The sequence below is a fragment of the Varanus komodoensis genome, unplaced genomic scaffold (genome assembly GCF_004798865.1).
Source record: "Varanus komodoensis strain SLA01 unplaced genomic scaffold, ASM479886v1 scaffold40, whole genome shotgun sequence".
Classification (NCBI taxonomy): Eukaryota; Metazoa; Chordata; class Lepidosauria; order Squamata; family Varanidae; genus Varanus; species Varanus komodoensis.
The window spans coordinates 2,774,257-2,786,974 of NW_025335942.1; the positions used below are offsets into that span (position 1 = coordinate 2,774,257).

Below are 12,718 nucleotides of genomic sequence, written 5' to 3' on the forward strand. Positions count from 1 at the left end.
CACCACTGTAACCCCAATATTTTAAAGGCATTTTTGTTTGGTTTTTATTTTTAACTTCTTTGAAGCAGAAAAGGTTGTGTTTTTCCTAACAGGATTCGTTTTTTACAATATGAATACAGGTACTCCTGTCGATGTCTTCCCAAAATATTGAAAAGTGCACTACTGCAGTGAAGACAGCCATCAGATTGCCTACTCAAAAGCTGGAATGGTTAAAGATTATAATTATAGTTATATATATATCCTGCTTTTTGACTAGATGTCTCAGAAAGGCTTACAGTGGTTACACTAAGAGCCACACTCTCAAGAACAAAACAAAACTCTCAAGAACTAAACAAAACAAATAGCCCCACGAAAGCAAGGTTTGCCCTCTGATGTTCCTTCCTACAGGCAGTTGATGCCTTTCTTATTTTGTTTGGGCCTGATAATATCTTTGCTGCAGAGCAGAATTCCTGTCAAAGTCAGTTTGTATTAACTACGGTAAGCGGTTGGATCCTGAGGTTGTGTAGACAAGTTGTGGTGGACAAGCCTAAATCTGAGTCTGTTTTACCTGTGCCTCTGGGAATATTTTCTTAAAAGAAAAGGAGCAAGTCCGTACAAAGAATGCAAGAGGAATTTCATGGGAGTGAGCATCCCGGCAGCTTCTCTGTAAATAACTCTCCTTAATTAAGGCTTAATATAAAGCCATTCTTGCACACATGATTCTGTGAGTGGAATTCTGATGAGTAAATAAGACTAAAGTATTGTTTCCACATATTAATTCCCCTCTTGGGGAAGGTATCCACTTGCCAATGAAATAGTTGGTTTCTGCGCCCAATCTATAATTTATTTATATACTGCTTTTCTGGTATACAACTCTCCCAAAACTGTTTATAAATTTTGAGACAATAAAGTAGCACTGAAAAACCAAATTTAAAAGATAGGTCAGACTAGACATCCTTAAAAGCCCGAGTCAATTAGAAAAACTGTTCCCATGGCACTGAAAAGAGGACAGACACGGTGTCAGGCATGTTCCCCAGGGAATGAGTTCCAGAGATGTGCCACGAGAGAATGGGCCAACCTCTGATCCCTTTCTTGCTTTCTGTCAAATGGTGCATAGAAGATCCAAGGGTGTTTTCCATTAGGTTGAGTAGAATAAAAGTAGCTTCCAGGAGGAATTCTGGCTTTGAAGGGACTGAAAATTTTCAGTCAGTGTATTGATTGAAAAGGTTAGCTAGGACACTGAGCTGTGAGCCACTCTGCGCACGAGAGCATCTTGACCTTACAGGCCAGTGACAAATGAACAAACAGATTTGTTTGAACAAACAAATGCTTCCTGCCTGCCTGCCTTCTGTCTGTCCATCAGTCCGTCCTTCCTGAAACACATCATGGGGAGGTACCTGTTCCTCCAGTGACAGAATTAAAAAGCACAGCGATTTTCAGTGGTGCTACCTAGCATGTGGCATAGGTTGTGTCTCAGCACAATGGTATTTTAATTTGAGCATGTAGAAATAGCAAGCAATGATTATGTAACATGTCAGGAAGCTACATGAAAAATGGTTAAATCCACAAAGTTATCTCTGTAACGTCAACATGCTAATTGAAGGTTAGATATCATTCTACCATTTCTCAGTTGAATTATTGTTCTTAAAAGTTGAATTATTATTCTTAAAATTATTATTCTTGTGTGCATGATGGAGTGTTATGCACAATAGCTGCTATTAGAATCTGATCAGTTAATAGTCCCTTACAGTTGTTGGGCTCTGATTTATTTCTGTCTTGCCTCTGTCTGTGCGTTTGTGTCTGTAGTCCTTGTTTCTTGTACAACAGCAGTAAGGCTTATGGTGAATGATTTCTTTTCTCTCTTGGCTTGATAATGTCATTTATTCATAAAACAGAGCAGGCATATTCTGTAGAAAATGGATTTACTTAATAACATGCTATAAATAAAGTATCATTTTAAGTTTAAAGCTATTACAATTTATGTAGAACAATGGCATATATTAGGTTTAATGGAACCAGTTAAATAATTATCAATTTTTTTCAAGAGTTAGCTATGAGTTTTCAGTATAGGATAAAGAGTCAAAACCTAAATTATTTGGTTTTCAATTAGAAAATCAACAGGGGATTTATGTTCAGTAATTATTTGGAAATTGATGGACTGACAACCTATTAGAATCCATGGAATTGCTCTCTCTTCCCGTATTGATAAATTGGAGTTAAAATGCAAACCTATGATTAATAAGATGATGTTACAAGTTTCAGTCTTGGAAAATTATATAATGTATATGTAATTGGGAGAATATCTTTGGTTGTGGTATTCATAAATATAGTTTTTGAATTTCTTGTGTCTTTTAAAGTCTTCCATTTGGCTGTGCTGAACTGAGTTTTAAATAAATGTTTATATAAATGGTTTGTTCCAGTGTGAAAAACATAGTTAATATTTAAACACAGTATTGACCCAAAAAGAAAGGAAATCTGGCATTTAAAAATCTTAAGACATTTATTATATGACTGCACATTTGCAGATTTTAGATTTTGCAGATTTGCAGATTTTTAGATTTTGCAGAATAGATTAAATATGAAGGAAATTTTGGCTAGGTCATAAGCAAATTAAAAGTTTAAAAGGTACTTAGCTGTAACAGAAGAAAACTGGGGACTTTGTAAATCCAATAACTTAAAGGTGCGATCTTTGGCACGTACCAGATTACACCCTTACACTCTCCTAAACATTTGGAACCTGTATAAAAATACTACTTGGATATTTTTACAGTAAGTGGTATATGAATATTATTAAGAAATAATAAAAATGAAGTTAGCCATGTGCATCTCTGTGGGATTCATTTTACATGGAAACCATAAGATCAGAGTTGGATAGCAGCTCAGAACAAAGTTGTTTGAAAAGGCAAACCTATGGCAAGGCGGTATCTTATGCTATCAAGATTAAGTAAGCAAGGCTGTCTGGAGAATATTGGAAATTGTAAGACTTTTTTCCGAGAATTTTCATATAATTGCACTCTAAAAATCTTTTCTTAATCTTCATTGCTGGAGATGTGACAAGTTTAGAGAGCAATCCAATGGTCCCAGAGGGAATCTGAGGATCGTAGGATTTTTTAATCTACTAGACCCACGGTCAGAAGAGAGCTCGGCTCTTGGAGCTGAGGAGCATCACTTGGATAACACTACCTCCCTTAGAGCCAGCATAGAAAGAATTGTGCCAGCTGCTTCTGCGAGGTCGTAAGCATGACCTTGGGAAACAGGAAAAGGGGGTATTTTGTGGGATGGGCCATGACTATGTGATGCATCCTGCTGGTGCTCCAGCCTCCTTCCTTCCCTACCTAAAGAACCTTAGTTGGGTTGGTTATCTAGCTTCCTTGCATAGGATGCCCAGAATCCTCTAACTACTGAGTTGTATGGGCATCCCCACTGGATTGCATCCTTAGTGTCTACATGCTGGATATGTCTGAAAAATCAATGATTTGGGTATTCAGTACCCAACATACAGTGCAACATTATGTACATGGTGCATGTAAATGTATTCCATGACCTTTGTAGTAGGAATTTAAAGTAAAGTGGAGACTAGGAGACTAGTAGGATAGTCTTACCACCAAGTAAAGCTGCCGGGCATCAAGGGAAACACCCTCTGTCCTGGCTTGGGCTGAGGAGGTTGTGTCGGTTGAAAGAAAAAGAGTGGAGGACACAGTACCAGTGGTTTGTCCTAAAAGGTAGGGGCTAGAAAGGATGTTGTTCTAATGGCCACCATAATATTCGTCAAGTGAGATTTGAACTGTGGCCCTTTTAATTCTCCAGGAGTTTGTGACGACTTCTGATGTCACTGATCATGATAGTATTTTGGACTGATTGTCTGGGGTGGAAATGAGTAGCACTGCAATATGGTACTGTTCCTACTTGATGGGCTTTTCTAGAATGTTGCTGGGGAATTTGGGGTGAATACTTGGCTCTGCTTTGGCTGGTACTTCGATGATACTTGGCTCTGCTTTGATGGAAAGGAGAACTTGGGTGAGGCTATGGATGTTCTGAAGAGATGATCGGCATCAATAATGGGCTTGATAGGGACAGATAAACTGAAGCTCCATCTGGACAAATCTTAGGTACTGATAGTGGGTGATATTTTTGACTATGGGATTGGGATTCAGGCTTTGCAGAAAGAAGATAGGAATGATCTAGAGTTAGTCTTTTCTTTTGGTCCATCCTATATGGGGAATTTCCCCCTCGTAACTATTTGCCAGGTGCCTACTTTCTTTGGTTTTAGAGGCCAAGTAAAAATTGTACTCTTTTCCCAGGCATGTAGTGGTTTTTGATTGGCCTTAATTATGCCTCTAGTAGTTTGTTATATAAATTACGTTTTTGCTATTTAAAACATTTTTACCCTGCACTTCAGCTGGAAAGGATCTCAAAGCAGCTTACATACGATCAATAACAAACAAGACAGCAGAGTTGCAATCTTTGAAAAACACCATGGGAAAAGTGAATGGTGCACAGCCAGAGTTCTTAAAGTTACGAAACTCTTATAACAACCTACTTGAATGGAGATATTGGAGGAAGAGGAGGAGCCCCACAAAGCTGGGCTCTCAACAGCTTTGCTGGAATGGTCCTGTAGTCCATCTTACCCTCTGCTGCCATCTCTAGGAATAATTATGATTTGTTATGGGGAGTTTTCAGTATTTGTTTTTATAATATTTTAGTGTTGGAAGGTGCTTTTGGGGAACAAGGTAGAATTAGCAGGGTAGACGTGTTTTCAGGAAGTTAAGGAAGAAAATAAAACTTCTTTGAACGGTGCTTGGCATTGATACCTGTCTTGTCCAGCATGCAATGTTAACATACCTTTCTGTTTAGAAACCAGTAGTTTTTGTCACTCTTACCACAATGCAGTGGGTGGGGAGCTCTTTCAGGGCATGATGGGGGCATGTTGACTAGTCCTGTGGGCTGGCTGAATTCAGTGGGGGGCACTGCTCTCACTGCAGTCCAGCAGTTTTCCACCTTCTGCTGCCTTAGCTGGAGTGGTTTTACCTGTGCCGTGCCCCCTCCCATTGGTCAGGATGCAGTGTAAGGGAGACGCTTGGGAAGAAAATGACACTCTAAGAGTCCCAGAATCCCTCTGTGTGCACAGGATAGTACTAACCCGTATCTCAGCTCTCAAATGGCAGAGGACAGCAGGGATTCCTTCAATGCTACTGTGAACGGAGCAGGATGTGGCTGTAGGCCGCATGAGGAGCCTGTGCAGGCTAGATTAGGCTTGCAGGCTAGAGGTTCATGAGAATATATGAAAAGTCATGCTGGATCAGACCAAAGGTACATCCAGCCCAGCGCTCCATTAACATGGGGGCAAAGGAAAACAAGCAGCTCCAGACACCACTTCTAAAAGTTACATTTCAAGATGCATGTACCTTAAAATTAGGAGATGTTGCTCTTACTGCTCCCACAGGTGGACTCTGGCTCTCCCCACACGCCCCACAACGATCTTGGTACTCCATCTGAGAGATATATGGGCCAGTAAATTGCAGTTGGACTGAGCATTTATAAATTCACCATCATAATGATGAACTCTGATAATCATTTCAGTTTACCAACTGCCAGTCCTTATACAGGTTAATTGATACCACATGAGAAGTATCAGCAGGCTTGTGGGGAAAACAATTTCAGGAAAGAAGGAAATCCAAAAGAGCCTAGCCAGGACAACCATTCAGAACAGCTGGCTGGGCTATGCTGGACGCTTCAGGGCTTTTTCTTCCAAAACAAATGTAGGATTGTGCCCTTCGATACCACAACCTGCCTGAACACAAACGTACTTGCCCAGCAGCAGGGAGTTCCAGAGCCTGGGAGCACCTGCCAGGAAGGTCTCCTCTCGCATCTCCACCAAACGAACCTCTGGGGCACGGTGACCAAGGGAAGGCCCTCCTTTTAGGCCAGTATGTGTGGGAGAAGGCAGTGCTTTAGCTGAGAACACAGGAGAAGCCATGCTGGATCTGACCAAAGGTCCGTCATGTCCAGCACCACGCATGGTGGCAGAGCAGCTGCCCACAGCATCCTTCAAGCAAGGCCTCCTCCTGCCCAAGCTCCTCAGCGCCTGGTGCAGGCAGGCAGGCCACCTCCGGTAGAGTAGGTAGCACATTAGCAAGGCCCATTCCTGCTCTATTCGGTAAACAATGTCTTCTCCTCTTCTTCTTGAGGTGGTTTTTAAAACATTTGAAATCATCTGCCCATTTTCCATCCCTTCTCTCAGATATCCTTTCTCCTGGGCATTCCTATTTCTTCACCTTTCTTCCTACGATACCTTTGAAACCTTTCACTTCTCAAGATTCCTTTTGTACTAATGTGCCCAGAGCTGCCTGCATCTTTAGTAAAGACAGAAACAAATAGACTTTGATTAGTTCAGCTGCTTTTTATCCATCCAGTGCCTCCTTTTGTATAGAAGAGCACACACAGTATATTCTTTGTTTTCCTATGACCAGCTGCAATTCTTTTTGTGCCTTGGCTTTCCTGGTTTCGTCCTGTTTTGAGGCTAGTGCAGTGATGTGGACTAGACTCCTGGAGACTTGAGTTCAAATCCATGTGCAGAAATGGAATTCACCTTGGGCAAATCATATGCTCCTGCTTTAATTTACCTCACGTGGTTGTTGTGAAGAGTAATTATTTTCTGCAGCTTTTGTTTTATAAAAATGTATATCTTCTCTTTCTATAAATTAAAAGTGTCTTACAGTCCAAATATAAAATGATGACAATTTCTGTCGGAATTAAAAATGGAGAGGGTGGAACAATGCAGACTATCTCAGAGTTTTGGAGGCAATAATAACAATTTATTATTAATGCAATTAATTAATGAACATGTTCTGGATTAGATGTGAATTGTCAATATAATCTGGCTTTCCTTTAATTGCTACATCAATATATTAGCCAGCTTCATGCATGAAAGCAGGGTATACTACCAAAAACCAATGCACTTTTCTTGGATCTTTCAGATTATTTTTAAAACTTGTCTGTTTTGGTTTTCTGGTAGTTCCACTCTCCCTGCCCCCCATGGTTCTGGTGGCTTGTTTTTCTATTTTGACTTTAAAGAAACAAACGGTCAATCATTTTGTACTTCCCTGTAAATGAATTGTGAATTTGCCCCATTTATTATTATTATTATTAATTATATTTCTATACCACCCATAGCCAAAGCTCTCTGGGTGGTTCACAATATTGAAGTCCCCCATCCAGATTCCAACCAGGCCTGACCCTGCTTAGCTTCCAAGATGAGGCTTGATCAGGAAGCTACCTAATTTGTCTAGAGGATTTGTCTATTTAATCTACCTAATTTGTCTAGAGGATAATTAGAATGTAGATATATTCCTCGTATATTTGTAATAAGTAGCTCTTTATATTTCAGCTCCATATCATGCCTCAAATAGTTATCCTTTTAAAGTATTAAATACAGTGGATTTATGAGATGAGCAAAAATCATAGAGCTATCAACCTCCTCATCATTTATTTCATTTCTATACTGCCCCACAGCTGAAGCTCTCTGAGCAGTTTACAACAATTAAAAGAGTTTAATCACAGGTGCAATCCTGTAATCTTTTGGAGGGCATCGTGGGGCCATAGGACGGTGGGTGAAGATAGGGCCTTCTAGCCTCTACAGAAACCTTCACAAGTTTACCTCTCTAACGTTGGAGCTCCAGTGGCAATAAAGACAAAAAAGGGAATCGATTGGGGAGCTGTTCTTGAGCATACACCCCCAGAATGACAGAATATCACCTCTGGATCTGGCATAGTTGGTTTCTCTCCCACAAAAAGTTTTAGCAGGGAAGAAAATACTGTTCCTCTTTGCAGTTTTTGGAAGATTCATCAGAGTTCCACATCCTAAACAGTAAGATGGGTCAGCTGGTTGCTTTGTTATGCAACATTCTCTGCATTCCTAGTCAATTTCCTGCTTCTGATGCGTGTTCAGTATATTAAGAGTTTTTTATTGTTAGATGTTGTTATTAGCAATATAGCACTCAAAATAATTATTGCATGCCTTGTGTAGTGAGTGGGCCAGAGACTCACTCTTCGTTGACTTTCCAAGGGCCTTTGTTATCGGATTCTGAAGGGGGGCACAGCGGAGGAGGTGATGGGAGGGCAGGAAGATCGAAGGGAGCAAGGGTCTTTGAAGCGCCGTCCAGGTTGCTGCCCACAGTTTTCCAGGCTGACCACGAGAGCAGGCATCTTTTGGAAAAGCTGGAGGGGCGCTAGGAGAGGAGGGAGAGCCGTTGCCTTGCCTGGTCTCTGCCCCTGCGATGAGACACTGGGAGAGAGGAGCTTCCCAGTTAAAGGGCTTGTGTTGGTTTTGCTGGCTGGCTCTCTTCCAGTGCGAGCCACCTGGAGGATGGAGCCCACAGCATTAATGGAAGGGAAAGACTGGGAAGACTGAGCCCAGTTTGGCCTCAACCTTTACATGAGCAGAGGCTTATTGTTCAATTTGCTAGAGGTGGAACTTCTTGTTAGCTGTGAAGTGCCTGTAAAGATTTGTATTGTAAAGGGCTGTCTGGAGTTTTGGAGCCTAAGGCAAGAAAGGAAGGGTCTGGCTCAGGTTTGCTTGCATTTCCTTTGTACAAGTTTGTGTTACCTGTAGTTCTTATTTGGGCAGAACTACCAGTTTTTGAAGGAATCTTCCTTTTCTCTAGTAACTTTGCCCTATTTCCCCCCTACAGGTCTCCAACTATGGCTGGTGGACTTTTTGCTGTCAGTAAGAATTATTTTAGTTATCTTGGTTCATATGACACTGGAATGGAAGTATGGGGAGGGGAAAACCTTGAATTTTCATTCCGGGTAAGTAATATTATTGGAAAAGTTGCCTAAAAGCAGTCCCTCTTTACCCCTCATTTAGTTCAGTATGTCTCTCGCAAAGGAAATATATAAGACCTAACATAGTCAAAGATGTAAATAAAATAGTTCCTTGCAAAGATGATGTTGAGTACAAAGTTTGGTTCCGTTAATTCTGCTTTTTCTCTATCCAGTTCTTAGCAGTTATATCATTACATTTTAATACTCTAATGTATGGACTGGCAATCTGCAAGTCTGATGTGGCCTATGAAGCAGTTTTATCCGGCTTGTGATGGTCCTACCAAACTTTAATAAAATATTGTCCACCGTTTGTCTCATATGGAAACTTTGTTGCACCAGGCTTCTTGGGGTTTGTGTGACACATCCTACATTAATGCATGTGAACCATAATTTTCACATTTTATTATCAGGCCTGGATATGTATAGATAGGTTAGGCTGCGTGGCAAAGAACAGTTCTGTTTGGCTGGCTGCAATTGGGACAGCAAGGGAGTGCAGAATACGAGGAAGGCTGTCTGATTTCACAAAGGCATTTAATCACACTCAGCTGAATGCTGGCAGGGGTACTTTGTGTACCTTCCTGCTTAACACAGAGAAGATCTTCCAAGGAACCCGTGCACCTGGGACATTGGGCACAGGGCTTTCAGGTGCCCTGCTGCTCTCCTGCAGATTTTGGGGTGCAAGTGAGTACCAGTTTGGGCCATTGGCCTTATGAACATGCAGGGCTTTGAGAAACAGAATATATATCTCTTCTTGAATTTATATCACAACTTCAATTTCATACTCTTTGATCTTATTTAGTATGCAATTGAAAGCATCTCATGCACAAATGAGCCAATAATTATTTAATGGTGTGAAATGCCCTGGGCAGCTTCTTCTATCCTCTTATCGGAAGTGTCCTGCACAGCCACATGCTGACTTGTGTACAAAACACATGCCTCTAAATTGCATTCTTTGTAAATGCAGACGTGACTCTGCCTGTTTGCCCCACCCTTCCCTTTAACGAAGGCATCATTCATACCTCTGTGGAAACAAGCGTGGTAGTGGAATCACAGTAGAAGCTTTAGGTTTAAGAGGAGCACAATTAAAAGTTGACATTCTCAAAATCCATAAGGAGGAAAACAAAGAATCGGAAATATCAGACTAGCATGCGGCCAGTGACAATCATGCTAGAATAGACTTCTGTGAGCAGGTGTATTCCAGATGTTATGGCATACAACTCGGAGCATTCCTGCTCATTGGCCATATTGACTAAGACTGATGAAGGTTGAAGCCCAAAACATCTGGAGGGTGCCAGATGTCTTAGAGGGCCGATGTAAAATACTAGTGTCAGTATTTTAATGCGTACAAATGACTTAAGCAATCAAATAAAATGTTTATTTTTAGAAAATCACAGGGATATTATCTAGAATAGATTTTGAAACATACACAGAGTTTTTGTTTTTTTTAAGTCTGTAGGTGCCACTACAAAGTGGTGCTGGTCAAAATGGGTCACTGGGAAATAGAAAGAGACTTTTGGGGAAATAGGGCAGGGGCATGGCTCTATGCCCAATGCAACCAATTTCTGAGGTCTGAATAGTCTTTCGAACCACTGCTATTGAAGCAAATTGACAGGACAGAGTATAAGTGTGCATATCTGTAACTGATACTGTTTGTTTGTTTTGGTTTTACTAGATTTGGCAGTGCGGAGGAAGTCTTGAGATCCATCCTTGTTCTCATGTGGGACACGTTTTCCCAAAGCAAGCTCCCTACTCACGAGCAAAGGCTTTGGCTAATTCTGTCCGTGCTGCGGAAGTGTGGATGGATTCATACAAAGAACTTTATTATCACAGAAATCCACATGCACGCATGGTAAGCTTACTATGAAGTGTGCAAGTATAAAAAAAAAACGGATCTTTTTCCTGAGAAGTATACGGTTTACATTCTTACACTGGGAGAGGGAAGGGAGAGGGAAGGCTAACGAGTAACAACAGGGCAACATTACAAGCAGGATTATGCACGTGCTAGAGTTTTGCACACTACAGACAATCTGCTTCCCAATAACCTTACATATAATTTAAAAAAAACAACAAAGAAGCAAATGTGTAGCCCTTAAGGTTCTAAAGGTATACTTGGAAATTTGAAAGCAAAATCTGCTGAAAATCTGGAATGCAGAGAAATGGCTAGCTTTGGTGCCTTATACCATTCCCTGCAACAAGCAAAATCAGAATGAATTATATAAACTGGAACACATTGGCAAAATATTTTTGCAGAATAGGAGAAAATAGGGAAATATTCTTATTTTCCAGAATTTATAGAGGCGCAATATTCAACTGTCCTTGGCACAGAGTTTGGATTGCTTTGACCCAACATTTTATTTATCTTCTTTTTTAGTGCAGAGTACCTTACCTACTAATTAGAGGCATTTTTGATCCACTCCACAAAACTGTTATAATTCCCAAGGAATGGACACACTTGTGTTTTTCTGGTTTGAAAAACAATATGCTATATAGAGAGGCGAAGAGGGAACCTTTTTGGCCCCAGAGCTGAATTGCTTGCAGGGGTGGAATCACAGCATGGTTGCCTGGTTCATTCTCCTGCCTCTCCCCGCTTCCCCCCCCCCCCCAATTTTAAAAGCTGCAGTGCAGTGCAGGAGTGGTCAGTTTTTGACGAAGTCACAGTACAGGATACAGTGGCAACCTTCCCTTCCCAAATGAGCCCCTCCCCAGCTGCATGTACAGTAGGTGTGATAAAGTTCCCCACTGAAGCCAATGCAGTGCAGTGGTGCTGAAAGCAAGGGGAATCCATCAGCATCAATCTCTGCAGCGACATTTTCATCTGGGGGAGGGCAGAAGGTGGCAGGACTAGGGGAAAGGTGGTGGAGACGGGACAAACGGACCAGCTGGATGTGGATTTCTCATGGTTCCTAGCAGGCTTGTGGATGAGAGATTCTTCATGCACAATGTATATAAATGAAAGGAAATAATTTGTGCAGAATTGGAATTATTGCAAGGCAATGCGATTTAAGGGAAGCAAGGGAGTAATAAATGTAAAAGATACTTTGTCAAACAAATTCCTATCAATTAGTCTCAAAACTTGGGAACACTCCCTAAATATATGACTGGTGAGACTTGATCAGCTCAGCAAGACATAAATCATGCAAACTGGATATGCTGCATGCAGATTTTACATTGTTAGGGTTCCATTTCTCTCTCTAGTTTCACCTTCTGTTGTAATTGTACTCTGGGTTTTTTTTCTAGGAGCCTTATGGAGATGTGACAGAAAGAAGACTGCTTCGAGAGAAACTAAAATGCAAGGATTTCAAATGGTATTTGGAGAATATTTACCCAGAACTCCATGTGCCAGAGGATAGACCTGGCTTCTTTGGAATGGTATGTAAAACAGAAATCAGATTTGTGTTAATTTAACAAATAGAACTGAGTGTTACAAATGGTGCATTTGGAAAGAGAATAAAAACACTGACTCAGGTGTACTAACCTTCTGTAAGGATTAGGATGGCTGTGGTTGGCCAGGCATTGACCTAGTTGGGAATTAGCACTCCCATCAACATGGAGCTTGGCCTTCCAGGTATACTGAACTTCTCAACCCCTGAACTTTTGCACAGGTGGTTCAACCATTCAGGCAGATTGGGTAGTTGCTTGGGGCAGCACAACTGAACAATTGTCTACCCTGCCTGAAGCTACACACACAGCTTGTTGTTCTGCTGTGGCAAGGCTCCACTGGTCACACCTCCATCCCCTGTCATCTTGGTCAATTGCATTGCTGTTCTGGGCCAGCTACAAACATCAGGGATGGTCTAACCACTGCTGTCTGTTCCGCAATCCACAGGGGAAGGGAGAATGAGGAGAGTGTTGGACGAGGAGTGGGGTGGAAAGGAAGAAGAGAAATAGGGACACAAGCAATGCAAGGGGGAAAGAG

At 41.3% G+C, this 12,718-nt stretch overlaps 1 protein-coding gene across 1 annotated transcript in view; it reads left to right on the forward strand.

The window, feature by feature from the left end:
- Positions 1 to 12,718, forward strand: part of GALNT12 (polypeptide N-acetylgalactosaminyltransferase 12) — a 40,511-nt gene that overhangs the window by 17,949 nt on the left and 9,844 nt on the right. Inside the window, exons 6-8 of the mRNA XM_044442819.1 lie at positions 8,670 to 8,787; positions 10,475 to 10,651; positions 12,040 to 12,171. Coding sequence (XP_044298754.1) covers positions 8,670 to 8,787; positions 10,475 to 10,651; positions 12,040 to 12,171 — 427 coding nt within the window. The remainder of the gene's footprint in view (positions 1 to 8,669; positions 8,788 to 10,474; positions 10,652 to 12,039; positions 12,172 to 12,718) is intronic.